The 17,472-nt window shown below is 47.6% G+C and overlaps 1 protein-coding gene across 2 annotated transcripts in view; it reads right to left on the reverse strand.

Annotated features, from left to right (window-relative positions):
- Positions 1-17,472, reverse strand: part of UBE2H (ubiquitin conjugating enzyme E2 H) — a 49,432-nt gene that overhangs the window by 16,766 nt on the left and 15,194 nt on the right. For both annotated transcript variants that reach the window (XR_010027479.1, XM_063153615.1), the window contains 2 exons: positions 3,296-3,372; positions 2,729-2,803 (listed from right to left, as the gene is read on the reverse strand). Coding sequence is in view for 1 of the 2 variants with exons in the window: in XM_063153615.1 (XP_063009685.1) it covers positions 2,729-2,803; positions 3,296-3,372 (152 nt within the window). In the remaining variant the exon portion in view is untranslated. Of the gene's footprint in view, positions 1-2,728; positions 2,804-3,295; positions 3,373-17,472 lie in introns of those variants that run through there.

The following is a 17,472-nucleotide window of genomic DNA, read 5'->3' on the forward strand; positions in this document are numbered from 1 at the left end:
TAAGAGGAAGATTTTGGGAATGAAAAAGGGAGTCTTCAGCAAGAGGAAGATTTTGGGAAGTAAAAAAGGAGTTTTACACCAAAAAGCAGTTTTTTGGGAAGAAAAATATGAGGTTTCAGCAAGATCTTGAGGAGAAAAGGGTTTTTCAGCAAGAAGAAGACTTTGGGAAGGAAAAAAGCAGATTTTCCAGCAAGAGGCAGTTTTTCAGGTAGAAAAGAAAGGTTTTTCAGTCACTTGAACAGAGATCATAGGGTGAGGGAAGCTCCTCACGAGGTCTGGGATGAACCAGTGGAAACACAACAGATTTACACAAGAGAGGGATGGAAAACTGAGAGAAAAGCAGCAAAATCAACCTGAAAAGGGCCAAAAGAACTCAGAGATGTGAGCAGGAACAGCTCCCTGCACATGGCCCTGCCCCTGATCCCTGGGATGGCCAACCAGGCTGGACTGGGGCTGGAGCAGCCTGGGATGGTGGCAGGTGCTGGGGCTGAGGTCAAAATCCCATTCCCTGATTCCATCAGGTTTAAGATCCCATCCCATTATTTTATGAGCTTTAAGATCCCATTCCCTGAATCCATGAGGTTTAAGATCCCATCTCATGAGGTTTAAGATCCCATTCCATTATTTTATGAGCTTTAAGATCCCATTCCCTGATTCCATGAGGTTTAAGATCCCATTCCATGAGGTTAAAACCCCATTCCATTATTTTATGAGGTTTAAGATCCCATTTCATGAGGTTTAAGATCCCATCCCATTATTTTATGAGGTTTAAGACCCCATTCCATGAGGTTCAGGATCCCATTCCATGAGGTTTAAGATCCCATTCCCTGATTCCATGAGGTTTAAGATCCCATTCCATGAGGTTAAAACCCCATTCCATGATTCCATGAGGTTTAAGATCCATCTCATGAGGTTTAAGATCCCATCTCATTAGTTTATGAGGTTTAAGACTCCATTCCATGAGGTTTAAGATCCCATTCCATGGTTCCATGAGGTTTAAGATCCCATTCCATGGTTCCATGAGGTTTAAGACCCCATTCCATGAGGTTTAAGATCCCATTCCATGGTTCCATGAGGTTCAAGACCCCATTCCATGAGGTTTAAGATCCCATTCCATGGTTCCATGAGGTCAAGACCCCATTCCATGAGGTTTAAGGTCCCATTCCATGAGGTTTAAGATCCATTTCATGAGGTTTAACATCCCATCCCATTAGTTTATGAGGTTTAAGACCCCATTCCATGAGGTTTAAGATCCCATCCCATTAGTTTATGAGGTTTAAGACCCCATTCCATGAGGTTTAAGATCCCATTCCATGGTTCCATGAGGTTCAAGATCCCATTCCATGAGGTTTAAGATCCCATTCCATGGTTCCATGAGGTTCAAGACCCCATTCCCTGATTCCAGACTGGTTTGGGAAGGGGGAAGGACCAAGGACAGGCAGCAAACAGGGAATTCCCACGGGAATGTGCCTCTCCAAGAGGGAGTTCCAGAGCTGGCTCAGGAGGAAGAAAAGGCTCCTGCTGAGAGCTGCAGATTGCTGCGCTCTCTCTCAGAAATATCTGCACATCCCTGGGGTTCACAGAAGGCTCCAAACCAAAAAATAAAATTAAAAGAATGTAAAGGATGGTGTATGGACAGCAGCAGCCTCTCCCAAAAGGCACAATTCCCACTGGAACAGAGATTCCTCATCCCACAGAGCTCCCCAGTAAAATCTGAGCCTGAGGGGGTGTCTGAAGGAGGCAGCCAAAGGAGGATGATGATGTTGCAAAGGGTTTCAGCCCCTGGAATGGCACCTGAAGACACCTGAGGTGGTTTCCTGCTCCCCAGGGATGGATCCAAGCTCAAACCATCTCGTGATGGAATTTCCTATTCTCCCCAAGGAGAAACAGGCCTGGCCAGTGAAGCCAGCAGGTTTTTGGTGATAAATCCCTGATTTTCAGTTCTTCCACATGTGTATTCCCTGCTGCAAGAGCATGGAGGCTGCAGTGGAAGAACTTCCACCACTTTTGGACAGAAAACCCCAAAAGTTGGGTTCACCCCAACGCCAAGAACTGTGTGCTCCCTCATTCCACAATAAGTGGAGCTAATTATTAAATTTTAAAATTTAATATAATCAAATTTAATAAATAAATAAACTCATCTATAAATTTATATAAATTTTAAATAAAAATAAATTTAATAAATTTAATAAACTAAATTTAATACATTTTTAAATGTAGCAATTTAATAAATTTTTAAATTTAATTAATGTATTAAATTTAATAAATTTAAATTTAATTTTTTAAATTTAAAATTAAATTCTTTAATAATTAACTCCACAAAAAGTGGAGTTAACTACTAAACTTCTAAATTTAATAAAATTAAATTTAATAAATAAATTTATATAAATTTTAAATAAAAATTTAATAATTTTAAATTCAATAAAAATTTAAAGGTAATAACTTAATAACTTTAAATTAAATTTTTTTAATTTAAAATTTTTAATAATTAATGCCACAGTAAGTGGAGTTAATTATTAAAAAACCCCACATGGAACAGAGATTGAATTGATCAACACACATATATGCAGCCAAATCCCACTCCCAGCTCCTCCTCCTCCTTCCAAAGCCCAAAATTCCTTTCTTGAGATCTGAAATCCCATAAAAATCCTTGTATTACACTGGTACCACTCCAGCTGCAAAGCTCAGGCCCAAATCCCAGATTTTGATGCAAATGAGCATTTGTTACCTATAGATGGGGATTTGAAGGGGTATTTGTCAGGAAGGTCGACTCTAACTTTCCATACTCCACCTTCATAGGGTGCTGCAAGGGAGGAAAGCAGGAATTAGACATTCCACAGCCGAGAGAGCACAAACAGAACCAGAGAATTCAGGAAAATTATCTCTGGAATAACCCACAGCTCCACTGGGGGGAGATTTCAAAGCCTTTTTCCTGTTCTGCCCCACACATTTGAACAGATCCTGGGGAAGATCTCAGCACAGAGACACCTGATTAAAACTGAGGGATGATCTCCTTACCTTTGGAGATGGTGCTAAATTAAGGTGGAAAAGCCATTTTAATGACAAACTCCATGGAAACTGCCATGAGTGGGGCAGGTTTGGCTGATCTAGGAAAGCTCAGGGTGCTGAAGGAGCTTTCCAGAGCTCCCAGGGATGGGGTCTATCCATGGCCACGCTCCCACCCTCAGAATGTGGATTTCTCTCCATCCCCCTCAGATCTGCTCATCTGGAATGGCATTTCCCTATTCCCCAAGCCAGAGACTGCATTCCTGGAAGGGCAGGGACATGAACTTACTTCCTTGTGGTCCATAAAACTTCACAACAAATTCGTTGAGTCCTCCTAAGATTGTGACTTCGTGTTTGCTCTCGATCCTGGTGCAGCAAGTCAAGGAAAAACATCCAAACCAGGAAACAAAACCCAAGGAATGCACTCAGAGCCCAATGACCCAAATATTCAAATTATCCCAAGCCCCACGTGGAATTTGAGTGTCCTCAAACATCTGAGTGACCACAGTGACGTTGGCAAAGCCAATTCCCCACCCTCCCCTGCCCTGAGGAACCTTGGGGTGAACCCTCAGAGTTTTCCATTTTACATCCCCTCCTGCACAGAGCAAGCTCAGATTTGGGGGAGCACTGGGACGTGTTTGAAGTAAATCCACTGCTCCAATGAATTCCATTCTCCCATCCCTCAGCTCCCGTGGAAATCCTGGCAATCCCAGGTTAATCTGACTTGCAGGACCAAAAAACTCCTGAGTCTGGGGAGAAATGGGGGGAAAGAACAACAGGGAGAATCAAAGTGCTTTGGGAGGAAGGGAACACAAAGGGAAAGGAGGGAATAGAAAAGGGAAAGGCAGGTGGGAAAGAAGGGAATAGAAAAGGGAAAGGAAAACAGGGAAGAAGAGATTAGAAAGGGAAAGTGGGAAAGAAGGGAAAGACAAGTGGGAAAGAAGGGAATAGAAAGGGAAAAGCAAGTGGGAAAGAGGAAAATACAAAGGGAAAGACAAGTGGGAAAGATGGGAATACAAAGGTAAAGGTAAATGGGAAAGAAGGGAATACAAAGGGAAAGGCAAGTGGGAAGGGAACAGAAAAGGGAAAGGAAAATGGGGAAGAAGGGAACACAAAGGGAAGAGCAGGAAATCTTCATTCCAAGCCAGGCCCAGTTCAGACAATCAGTGGAGGTGTTTCAGCACTGAAGCTTGATAAGGAATTCTGCTGTAAATCAGGGTTAATGGATTGGGAATAACATCCTACAGCAATTCCCTTTCATCAGTGCTGTGGGTAGGAATTCCAAGGGAAGCAGGAGAAAATCAAAGGTTTGTTCCCAGCTGAACTCTGGCTCTGCAGCACTGAGGCTGCTCCCATCTGAGGGAAGGGACAGGGAATATTTCATATAAAGATCCTTCAATCACAGCAGGAATGTTCCAGCTGTAGGGAACTGCAGATTCCCCTTTTTCCCCTTTGGATGGAGAAGCTTTCCTGCTTTCATGGCACCAAGTTTGCCCAGGATTGCAGGAATTCCACAGACCCTGGGCACACACTGAGATGTTCCTAATCTAGGAATTCCCAAAAACCACCAGGAATAAAGAATTCCCACCTCAGAGCCCTCATTTTATGTGACGACCTATGAAATCTGCTGGATGTCACCACGGGCTGGGTGAGGCTCCTGCATCCCAAAGTGCCAACTCCACTCTGGCAGTTTTTGTGAGGAGATCCCAGTCTGGGATCCCTCAGGATTTACTGCGATTCCTCAGGCACAACAACTCCTGGATGGGGCAGACTTTTCCCACAGAGTCAGCTCCAAAAGGGTTTGGACATAGGAACCTCCTTCCCCTCATTCTCACAGGGAGAGGGAAAAGTTTACAGCTGTTTGTTTGGCTCTGGAATTTTCTGGGTTCAGCAGGAGCTGGCTCTGCCCTAAAACTCCACAGCAGGGAATTTCACTTGCTGCACCCACCCAGGAGCAGCTCCCAAAGGGCAGAAATGCCCTCAGTGCTGTGATTTTCCTGCTGAAACCCAATGGAATCTCTGGAAAAGCAGCATCGCTCCAGGTGTGTGGTGAGGAGCCTCCCAAGGAAGGGTCGTGCCTGAGGGACATTTGTCACCAGATCTTTCCATGGCACTCAAACTTCAAAACTTCCTGCAGTGGTACTCATTCCTCAGGAAATGTATCCCTGGATGACTGTTCCATGTTCCCAAAGCCCTGCACAGCCCTGCTGTGTGCAGTGATGGCCCAGAAAATGTTTAATTGTCTGGATTTTCACACTCACAGAAGCTTCATGGATCAGATTAAGCACAAATGGTTTTACTTTGGACTAAATCAAGTCCTGCTTAATAAAATCCAGCTCTCCCAGGCTGATCCTGGATGCTCCTCAGCTCCCTGAGTTAATGCCAACTGTAAATTAAAGCTGAGTTTCCCACACTCAGACTCAACCCTGGTGTTGCCAAATTCAAAAAATATTCATGAGCCACGCAGGGCCATATCTGAATATTGTCCTTGTTGTGGCAAAGATTTAAAATTCCTATAAAAAAATCAGTGAGTGAATTAGTTCATGAAAGGGAGAAACATTGGGATGAAAGGTTTGGGAACAACCACAGTGTTTATCAACACAATACCACAAATTCCTCCCTGTGAGGGAGGTGAGACCCTGGCACAAATCCCCAGAGCAGCTGGGGCTGTCCCTGCACCCCTGGAATGTCCAAGGCCAGGCTGGACACTGGGAAGTGTCCCTGCCATGGTCTGGGTTGGAATCCTTAAGGTCCCTTCCCACCCAAACCATTCCCTGAGTCCATAACTGAGGACAGACTGAAAATGAAGTGGATTTCAGCAACATCAGCACAGGGGAAAGCTCTGGAAACAGCAGAAATGAAGCTGGGAAAGGCCTCCTTCCTTGAAATGAAGTGAGTTCCACTTACTACCACAGCTGGGGTGAACCACCTGCCCTCACCCTTCTCAGCAAGGAAAAGATGCCCAGGAAAGTGAAATCTTGGAATGCCACCAACAAAAGAGCTGAGAGCACTCCTGGGAGAGCTGCATGGAGCTGGTGCAGAGAACATTTCCATTCTACAAGCTTCTTCCATCTCCAGGAAGCCCTCATGAAAGGGAGCAGCTACTGCAGGAGCTGGGAAATGCAGGAATCTGAGGCAGACCTTCCCACAGACTGCCCCAGCAGCACAGGGACCAGCAGAGGGGACTGGACCCCTCTGGAGCAGTGTCCAGACCACATTCCCACAGAAAGCTCCTCCATCCCTCCTGCTGATGTGTCTGGCAGTGAATCCAGGCTCTGCTCTCTCAGCTCACGCCGAATTTTTCCATAAAGCAAAAATCTCACAGCCCAATCCCAATGAATTCTGTCCCAAACACGGCAGGAATTCATCAGCAGGCTCACATCCAGGAGCAATCAGTCTGGAGACCCACAGTCCTGAAGGAATCCAGCTGTGGGATGTCCTCTCCTGCATCCAGGTTCTGCTGATGGATCCTGCAGTGATTCCAAGGAACTCCGGGAATGAGAAATGCTCCAGGTCTTCAGAGAGTGAGCACAGCTCCAGGAAACACCAGGAAAGGAGCACCAAGAACTTCAAGAAAGATTGCCACACAATTAGGGTGATCTCCAGAGGTTTCTGCTGGGATGTGTGTCCAGAATTGCCAGCCACCCCTTTCAGGGGATTTCTATCCCTGCAGAAAGCCCCCAGGAACTCAACCACACATCCAGCACTTTTTGGGAAGACCATTTTGAAAGAACATTTTTTAGTCCACCCTGTCCAGGCCAATCTCTCTCTCAGGGAGAAGCTGCAGGGGCTCCCCCCTGCCCAGGGAGAGCTGGGAATGTTCCCCTGGAGCAGGGCAGGCTCCAGGGAGAGCTCCCAGCACATGGCAGGGCCTGCAGGGGCTCCAGCAGAGCTGCAGAGGGACTGGGGACAAGGCCTGCAGGGACAGCACCCAGGGAATGGCTCCCACTGCCAGAGGGCAGCCATGGGTGGCATCTTGGCAATGAGGAATTCCTGCCTGGGCTGGCATTGCCAGAGCAGCTGGGGCTGCCCCTGATCCCTGCAGTGCCCAAGGCCAGGCTGGAGCAGCCTGGGATGGTGGCATTGGAATGGGATGGGCTTGAAGGGCCCTTCCCACCCAAACCATTCTGGGATTTGGGACACTCAGAATCCATCCCCAGGGATTTTTATGGAAGTTGGGGATGGAGAAGGGAAGGGAGACCCTTCCTGGAGTGCTGAGGTTCCCAGTGAAGCCCCCAGATCCCAAAATCCCTTCCTAGAGAGGAGTCGGGGTGGGGATGGATCCAATGGCAGGCTGGGAGAGCTGGGAATGGAGGGAATTCCCTGGAGAGGGAGCCTGGGGTGGGATTTTGGGAAGGGATTCCCAGAGCAGCTGGGGCTGCCCCTGATCCCTGCAGTGCCCAAGGTTGGGCACTGGGGCTGGAGCAGCCTGGGACAAGGGGAGGTGTCCCTGCCCAGGATCTTTAAGGTCCCTTCCAATCCACACCATTCTGGCATTCCATGAGTCTGAACTGGACATTTCCAGGAATCCCACAGCTCTGAAAGCCAAAAAACTGATTTTAATCCTACAAAATACACAAAAAGGACAGCAAAGCACTCCTGGAAAGCTCAGAGGACAAAAAGCTTTGCCTTGGCTCTCCAGCTCCCTGTGCCAAGTGAAGCAGGGACACCTCAGCACAGGGGGGTTCACTCCTTGTAAGACAACACCAGCTCTGCCTGCTGCCAAAAACGCCCTGGAAGGGCAGGAATTGTGAATTAATAACTGAGCAGCAACCTGTGCCTGCCTGCTGAGCTTTCATTTTACTGCACACAAGAGTTTCCTTGTTGGACATTCAGCTTTGCTGTGAAAAAATCCCTTCCTGGCCACCTCTCCACCAGGTTTTACCTGCCTGAGGGAACAAATCACACACACAAAAAAAGAATTCTTCAATTATTCCACATAGATCCCTCCCAATTTCACATAAGGATGGCAAATTTCATTTTACTGCACACAAGTTTCCTTATTGGACATTCAGCTTTGCTGTGAAAAAATCCCCTCCTGGCCACCTCTCCACCAGGTTTTACCTGCCTGAGGGAACAAATCACACACACAAAAAAAGAATTCTTCAATTACTCCACATAGATCCCTCCCAATTTCACATAAAGATGGCAAATTTCCTTTTACTGCACACAGGTTTCCTTGTTGGAATTGCAGCTTTGCTGTGAAAAAATCCCTTCCTGGCCACCTCTCCACCAGGTTTTACCTGCCTGAGGGAACAAATCACTCACAAAAAAAAAAGAATTTTTCAATTATTGCAAGGCATCCCTCCCAATTTCACGTAAGGATGGCAAATTTCATTTTACTGCACACAAGATTTTCCTTGTTGGAATTGCAGCTTTGCTGTGAAAAAATCCCCTCCTGGCCACCTCTCCACCTGCCTGAGGGAAGAAATCACACACAAAACAAAGAATTCTTCAATTATTCCAAAGCATCCCTCCCAATGTCACATAAGGATGGCAAATCTCCCCCAGACACAGCCCTTGCTCACCAGTGGCCCCACCAACTTTGCTGGGAAGCAAAAGGCACCTTCTGGATGAAAGCAGGGATCTGGGGAGAAGAAAATGCTGCTCCAGCAAAGCCTCCAGCCTGCCCTGCTTGCTTTGGAGCTCCTGGTGATTTACATCTGGCTCATTTCCACCAGCTTTGTGCCAAGAAACTGGAGTAATAAAGAGAAGGTAGAAGGAAAAGTCAGCTTTTCCCTGGAGACACCGTGCAGCCGGGCTGGCTGCTCTGACCCTGCACAAACCAAGTCAGCATTTTCCTCCAAAGCTGCTTTTCCTTCCCCAGAAGGAAGGTGCATCCCACTCCATGCTGGACGGAGCAGCACTGCCATTCTCCCACAGAAATAAATCCATTTTCTGCTTTTCCTTCCCCAGGAGCACCACAGAACACAAGGTGCATCCCACTCCATGCTGGACGGAGCAGCACTGCCCTTCTCCCACAGAAATAAATCCATTTACTGCCCTCCCAGCTCTCTGCTGCTCCCTTAGAAAGTTTCAACTGGAGAGAAAAAGGAGGCAGGGACATATTGGATCTTTTATGCATGGAGGGGCTGGGGGAGCTGGGAAGGGTCTGGAGAACCAGGAGAGGCTGAGGGAGCTGGGAAGGGTCTGGAGAACCAGGAGGGGCTGAGGGAGCTGGGAAGGGTCTGGAGAACCAGGAGGGGCTGAGGGAGCTGGGCAGGGGCTGAGCCTGGAGCAAAGGAGGCTCAGGGGCCCTTGTGGCTCTGCACAAGTCCCTGCCAGGAGGGGATGTTGATTTTCTTGGTTTTTGTAGAGATGGGGTAATTGAGAGGTGTTTTACAAGACTTAATAGTAAAACTAGATGTTGAGATTGATAACAGAATGATTACTATTATTACTATAATAAATAGTATTTATATGTAATATATATAATATGTATAATAAATATATATGTATAAAATATATAATGCATATAATAATGCATATAATGCATGTATAAAATAAATATATTATGCATGTATAAATATATATAATACACATATAATATGTATAATAAATAGTATTGATATTCTATTATATATAGAATATTACTATTTATTTAGTTTTACTATATATAATATACTATACTATAATATACTATAATATACTATAATATACTATAATATAATATACTATAATATACTATAATATACTATAATATACTATAATATACTATAATATACTATAATATACTATAATATACTATAATACAATATTATATTATATTATATTATATTATATTATATTATATTATATTATATTATATTATATTATATTATATTATATTATATTATATTATATTATATTATATTATATTATATTATATTATATTATATTATAATATATTATATTATATACCTAATTAGAGGCAAACTCCTTAAATGGATCCTACAGGGAGGATTCCTCTGGGATAACTGCAGAGGCAAAACCATCCCAGGATTCCACTGTGACCTCAGAGCTTCCCACCAGGAGAACTCCTGGAAAAAAATTCCTGGAACTTCCTGAGAGCTGGATAAATCAGGAACCAGAAGAATCCCCTAGTCTGAGTGCCAGCTCAGGGGAGCCAGAGCTGGGTCCAGGAGCACTGAGGGTGGAACTGGAGCAGTTCTGGTGGAACTGAGGGTGGGACTGGAGCAGTTCTGGAGGAACTGAGGATGGAACTGGAATCGTTCTGGTGGAACTGAGGATGGAACTGGAGCAGTTCTGGAGGAACTGGAATCGTTTTGGTGGAATTGAGGGTGGAACTGGAGCAGTTCTGGAGGAACTGAGGGTGGGACTGGAGCAGTGCTGGTGGAACTGAGGGTGGGACTGGAGCAGCTCTGGTGGAACTGAGGGTGGGACTAGAGCAGTTCTGGTGGAACTGGAGCAGCTCTGGTGGAACTGAGGGTGGGACTGGAGCAGCTCTGGTGGAACTGAGGGTGGGACTGGAGCAGTTCTGGAGGAACTGAGGGTGGAACTGGAATAGCTTTGGTGGAACTGAGGGTGGGACTGGAGCAGGGCTGGTGGAACTGAGGGTGGGACTGGAGCAGCTCTGGTGGAACTGAGGGTGGGACTGGAGCAGGGCTGGTGGCCACACGTGTCCCTGAGCTGAAGCAGCAGATCTGATGTTTGCACCACTCCAGGCTCCCACCCAGAGGAGCTGGTTTCCATGGAGATGGGACACACTGGTGGAACCGAGTGGTTTGTGTACAAATCATCAACTTCTCCAACAGCCAGAAATCTCAAGTGTGTTTTCAGAGAAACACCAGAAGGAGAAAATACAACCTTTGCTTTTCCCCAGGTGTGCTGGCAAGGCTTCATTTCCTCTTTGGGAGGATTCAGGAAGAGCTGAAGCTCTTGTGAAAGAGAAACCCTGGTTGTGAAACCACAGGACTGAGCATGACCCCAAACCTGAGCTAGACCTGACACCAAGCCCAAGATCTGAGTTTATTTTGGGGCTGGGGCTCATCATGTGATTTACAAGAATGCAGCAGATTGCTTTGACATATTCCAATATTTCTACAATTTAGTCTTCACAAGAAAAAAAAAAAAAAAAAAAAAGAATTATTTTAAAATGAGGCCTTTTCCCCCCAGGGGAGTTTGGGTTAGGTTTTTGTAGATTTTAGTGAAAGGCTTTTTCTCTTGCAGAAACCTCCCCAGTCATTCACAAAGTGCCTCAAAGCACCTCAGCAATGGTGACATGAAGTCCCCAAGGGACAAACATCCATCTCCTCCTGCTGGAGAACCCTTGGGATGAGATGTTTGCACTCACAGCAGATGTAGAGGAGGCCAAGAGCTGAGCTTTGGCAAGGGCTTATTCAGGGAAAAAAAAAATCTAGAATTATGTCAAGGTCTTGATTTTAAACAAGATAAAAGAGTTTCGTGGCAGGAAGGAGAAAGTGTCAAAGGGAATATTTTAAGCTTAAAATAAATGAAGCTTAAATTTAGCTTTGGCATGGAGCAGGTCCAGTTCTGGAGGCAGATTCCACATCCTCTCTGCTGCCCACTGCCAGGACCTTTCCCTGCCTGCCAGAGATGCTGAGTGGAGCACAGGGGGTGAGGAAGAGGATGCTGATCCTCAGCCCCAGCTCCAGCCTAACACTGATTTATGAAGTGTGACACAGAACTGCTTTAACAAACACTCCATGCTGGGATGCTCCAGGAAAAACCAAAAACCAGGCCTGGGAGAGGCTTCCAGGGAACAAACTGAGCCTTGAGCTCTGAAACATCACACGGGGAGCAAACCCCTCAAAATCCTGCTCAGGATCCCGAGAGATCCCAACAGGGCCTGCCTGGAGCAGAATCCAGGGGGGTTTTGCTGTCCTGCTCCCCAAGCAGCACCCAGGAGAACTGAGCTCTCTCCACGTTCTGCACAGATCATTCCAGCCCCACCAGAAACACTCAGGGATGCATTCCTGATCCCACTTACACCAGGTTTTTAACCCGTGGTTCCCAGAGCTCAGACAGCTCCAAATGCTGGGAATTCCAGCCTGGCCAAGCTGGGCCTGCCCTCTAAACCAGACTGAGAGCCCACAGAAATGGACAGTGCCCCTGGAAATGAGGCAGCTCTGGGCTCACAAAGCTGCTTCAACCTTAATTCCTCAATAATTGGCTTTTGTGCCTCAAATCCAAACTCCCAGCAGGAACTGCCTCCCCCCAGGTGTTTCCTGCTCCAACCTCAACAGCAATAAAGTCTCCAAAGATATTTTGGGGGTGATTTGTCCCCTGCTGTCTCACAGAACCATAAAATTTGGGTGAGAAGGGATCTCAAACTCCTCTAGTGCCACCCCTGCCGTGGCAGGGACACCTCCCACTGTCCCAGGCTGCTCCAGCCCCAGTGTTCAACCTGGTTTTAAATAATTCCAGGAATCCAGGGGAACCCCAGCACCCTCACAGGGAAGAATTTCTTCCTAAGATTTAATCTCAACTTATCCTCTCCAGTTTTGGGCCATTCTCCAGTTGTTTGTTCCAGAATTTTTGCTGCTTCAGCCAGAAGCTCCAGCAGTTCTGAGCCCTCCTCGTTCTTACCTGCCAACCCTCAAAGAAAAGAGCTTTAAAACAAATCTGCAAACCCACTGGGATTTCTCCAGCACAGGTGGAGGAACTAAAAGCCAACAGAATGTGGAAATTAAGCTTGAGATTAGAGCAATTAATCTAACCTAAAGCAACACAGGGGAAAATCTTGCTTTGCCCTCAGTGCAGATTTCCCAAACTGAAGGAATCCACCAGGTGGATTTTTCAGGGGGGATCATTCCTGAGGGATTTTTGTTCCTTTCAAAACACTATTCAAAATACACTTTTTTTTTCAAGAACAAATGAAATTCTGCTTTTCTGATTCCCAGATGCAGCAGAGAAGGCACAGAGCAGCTCACCAGCAGTGGGAAGTCAGGATGAACATCAAGCCTGCACCCCAAATTCTCTCCTAAGTGCTGAGGCAGCAGCCACACCTTGGAAAGGCTCATTGGGAACCCTGGTGAGGATCCTTTGGTTGGGGCAATGTTCACCACAGCTCTCCTTGCCCTGCCAGGAACACAATCCTGGGGGATTTTTCCTTTCCTGCTCCCCAGGCACCTCCAAACTCCATTTTCCTTGCTGCATGTCCACAGTGGGGCTGCTTTGCAGAGCTCCTCCCAGTCCCACATGGAAATATTCTGGAGCTGGGGGTGCTGTGCCTTTCACAGATCCCTCCCAAGCCCCAGAGGATGGCATTTGTTCCCTTCTCTCCCTGCCACAACCTCCAGAGGGATCAGATTTGCTTCCCCCCTCCTTGGCTTTGTTCAAAGTGTTTTAGAGGAGCAGCCCAGGCAGGATTTACACACAACTTCCTTGGGTTTTAGCACAAATTCCAAACCTGAATCACAGACCTGGTGAAGCTACAACAACCACAATTTCCCTTTTTTCTCTCACACCAAAGCAGAAAAAGCCCAAGTGATTCAGGAGCGAGCACCCTGGTTACACACAGCTGAAGTTTACAAAGTTTCCCTTCTTTCCAGGTCACCCGGCACATAAAACCACCCCAAAGCCACCCGGCAGGAAAGGGCAGCCCAGTGGTGCCACAGGAAAAGGGGCAGGAGCTTCCTGCACGCCAGGGTTTGCACAGAAATCCCTGCAGCAATGCAAGGTGCCACTGTCACAGCCATTAACCCAATTATCCTCCTCATCCTCACGGTGGAATGAGGGCAGTGGGGCACTGAGGCTTCCCCACAACCACATCCAGCACCCCAGGGCTGCCTGGGCACAGCCAGGCTGCACAAGTGGCCCTGTGCCTCATTTCTGTCCAGGGCATGTGGCCACTTCTATTTAAAGAGTTCATGAATAAATGTGAGTTCATCACTCAGAGCTTTCCACTGCTGGATCAGCCCTGAGAAAACACAAATGCACAATTTCCAAGGCTGGGTCAGAACAAGGAGTTCCCATCCAGCCATTCACTCTGGAAAAGTGCAGTCACAGGCTGGTTTGGCTTGGAATGGACCTTCAAAGCACCCAGTTCCACCTGCAGGGACACTTCCACTGCTCCAGGTTCAACCCAGCCTGGCCAACTCTGCTCAGAACCTAAATTAAAGACTGACACTGGGGCAGGTAATCACCAAACCACCTGCAAACAGTTCATTTCATCACCAAACCACCTGCAAACAGTTCATTTATGGGCCCAGGAAGTTCAGGAAATCAGGCTGGCGCTTCCTCTAATCCCAGCAATTCCTCCTGATCACAAAAAAAGCCATTTTCAGGCTGGAGCTTTGAGGGGTTTTTGGCCTTTCCCAAGGGATTCTTTGCACAGGACTGTCCTGCAAGCTAAAGGTCCAAAGATACAGGAAAACAGGAGAGAGCCAGGCTGGGTGAACAATGATCCCCAAGGAGGGAACAGCACAGCCTGGGAGCTCTGTGTGCATCTGGCAATGCTGAACTGAACAAACCTGGAGCTCTGTGGGCATCTGGCAATGCTGAACTGAACAAACCTGGAGCTCTGTGTGCATCTGGCAATGCTGGCACCACCAAACCCAGGGCCAGCCAGGGCTGGAGGGTGCCCAGGCCCCAGGACAGCTGCCATGCTGAAGGCTGCCATGGCAAACACCTATTTCTTATTATTTTTATGGTTTGCAGGCTTTGGAGATGCTCAGCAGAGGGAGAAGGAAGAGGTCCAGGATGTTCTCAAGCACTGGGGATTTCCCTGACTATGGGAAGCCTCTGGTGACAGGGATTAAAATCGTGGAATGCTTTGGGTGGGAAGGGATTTTAAAGATCATCCACACCCACCCCAGGCTGCTCCAAACCCATCCAGCCTGGCCTGGGACATTCCAGGGATGCAGGGGCAGCCCCAGCTGCTCTGGGAATTCCATCCCCACCTGCCCAGCCAGGAATTCCCCCTCAATTCCTGCCCTACAACTCCCCTCTCTCAGTTTATGGCCATTCCAGACCCCTCTCCCTCCCTTTTACAACCCCCTTAAAGCACTGGGAGGGTTCATTAAAGCCACTTTGGCACAGGTGACACCAGCACCACCCAATGAAAGGAAAAAGGGAATTTTTTTTTTGCAGCAGCAGAGGGTGTTGGTGGAACACAGAACACAAAGTCCTGGTCACAGTGGCCAAGATTCCTCCAAAACAACCTCCAAGATGTGAGTGGGAGGGCTGAGAAAGATTGGGAGGTTTCCCTGGGGGAGTCGGGAAGGTGCTGTCACTGCTGGAAGCTCTGGGAATTAAATCTCCCACCCAGAGGCACCAAACCCACCTGGAGAGGGAGAGCAGGACACAGGGGTGGGATTGCATCTGCTGGGATCAGGAGCAGCTCATCCTCACCCCGATCCAGACCCTGCTCTGGCACAGCTGCTCAGCTGAATTATCCCAGCTCCCTCCCAAGCCAGGCCCAGGAGTGTCACCAATCAGCCATCCCTACATTTATATCCTCCCATTTCACAGAGCTGCACGACAAAAACTCACCTGGAGCTTTCCCCACAGCAGCAACAACACCTGGGCTTTGCTGTGGGGATCAAAAAGGAAAAATGCCAGCAGTGAGTTTAAAATGGGAGCTGAGCTTTGGGGTCAGGCCTGGAACACACCCCACACGGGCAGGACACTGCAATCCCCAGCTTTCAGGCTGTGCTTGGAGCGAGGGCAGAGCTTCCTCGTAATTAGTTAAATTCAGCTGAAACAGAAGATTCCTTGACATCCTCCCTTTGAATCACCACTATAGCAGAGACAAAGGAACACCGCTGCAACTGCACTAAAAACTAATTAACAGCTCAGTCGTTAGCAGGTGCAGCTGCCTGAAAAGTGGGATTTTGTCACCGAGTCTGAAGTGTCTCCTCCTTCAGAGAGGAGCTGATAAAAACCCGCCGAGTTTTCCCCAGCCCAGCACAAAAAGCCTGGAGCCGACCTCTGCCAGATGCTCAGAACTGCAGGTGACCCCCGGCAGAGGCAGGCAGCCTTTCAAAGGCACAATTTGTCACAGAAATCAGAATGAAGCAGCCTTGACACACTTGAAGCCATTTGGAGGACAATATTACTAATCCACAAATAAAAAAAAAATCCCAATTAAGCAGCGTGCTGGTGCAGCAGAGAACCAGGATGCTGCAACAACCAAGGAAGTTCAAATAAAGACAGCTTGGAATTCCTGAAGCAGCACACACAGCTCCCACAATTTTCCCTTTGCTGCCACAGTGACTTATTTTCCTCCCCTTTACTCATCTCTGCCATGTGACAATTTTAGCAGAGATGTGGGGCTTGGAGAAAAAATAAAAAAATAAAGTGGGAACATTCTTTCCTTGAGATAAATGTACAGGGTAATGAGAGAAGTGGTTTTCTCCCTTTCCCACCCTAAACCTACACAAATCTCCAGCAGCAAGCAGAGTTCAGCCAGTCACAGGTTTTGGGATGTGGAGCTGCTCCATGCACAGAAATGGGCCAGGATTCTCCTCTTGGCCACCCTGGATGGGACTCAACCCTTATCCACACAGAATTTCCATGTCCTGTTACCTTTCCCTGCAATTCCACCTCCAATTCCTCCTCCAGGAGCTTCCCAAGCCAAGCTCAGGCTGTCCCTGCCCATGGGATTAAAACCCCAGGGATTCCAGCCCAGAACCAGGGATGGGGCAGGAACTGGGATCCAAACCCTCCCTCCTGTGGCTCACAGGCTAAATTTAGCCCGGTGTGGTAATGACCTGAAAAGCAGCTGATGTGGGTTTCTGTGACGCCTGTGGCAGCTCCAGCCACGTCCTGAGACAGGGATGGGCACGTGGCAACGTCCTGCTGCCTCCAGGAGCCCCAAAACGGGAAATGTGGGCAATATCTCACACCACTCAAAGTCCTGCTGCCTTCTGAGGGAATTCAGGAGCCCCAAAATGGGAAATGTGGGCAATATCTCACACCATTCAAAGTCCTGCTGCCTTCTGAGGGAATTCAGGAGCCCCAAAATGGGAAATGTGGGCAATATCTCACACCATTCAAAGTCCTGCTGCCTGCTGGGGACTCCAGGAGCCCCAAAATGGGAAATGTGGGCAATATCTCACACCTGCACCCAAAGTCCTGCTGTCTCCAGGAGCCCCAAAATGGGAAATGTGGGCAATATCTCACACCTGCACCAAAGATCTGCCTCCTGGTGCCTCCAGGAGCCCCAAAATGGGAAATGTGGGCAATATCTCACACCTGCACCCCGAGGATCTGCTTGAGCCAAGTGGTTCCTGCTCCTGATCCATCCTGTATCCTGACAGGATTAGGGGAAAGTTCCCCTTTCAGGTTTTTTTTTTTTTTTTTTTTTGCTGTTTGAAGCACCTTGGAAAAGAATATCAAAGCTTTCAGCATCACAGCTTTGCCTGGGATGCCCAGCAGCACAATCCCAGCTGCCCCTGGAAATAAAACAGAATCTGCAGAGGATTGTGGAGCTCACCCATCCCAGGTTTCACCTCTGGAGCTTTCCAAGGCTGGAGAAAACTGGCAAGAGAAACTCACACA

The sequence above is a fragment of the Melospiza melodia genome, chromosome 4, assembly GCF_035770615.1.
Source record: "Melospiza melodia melodia isolate bMelMel2 chromosome 4, bMelMel2.pri, whole genome shotgun sequence".
Lineage (NCBI taxonomy): Eukaryota > Metazoa > Chordata > Aves > Passeriformes > Passerellidae > Melospiza > Melospiza melodia.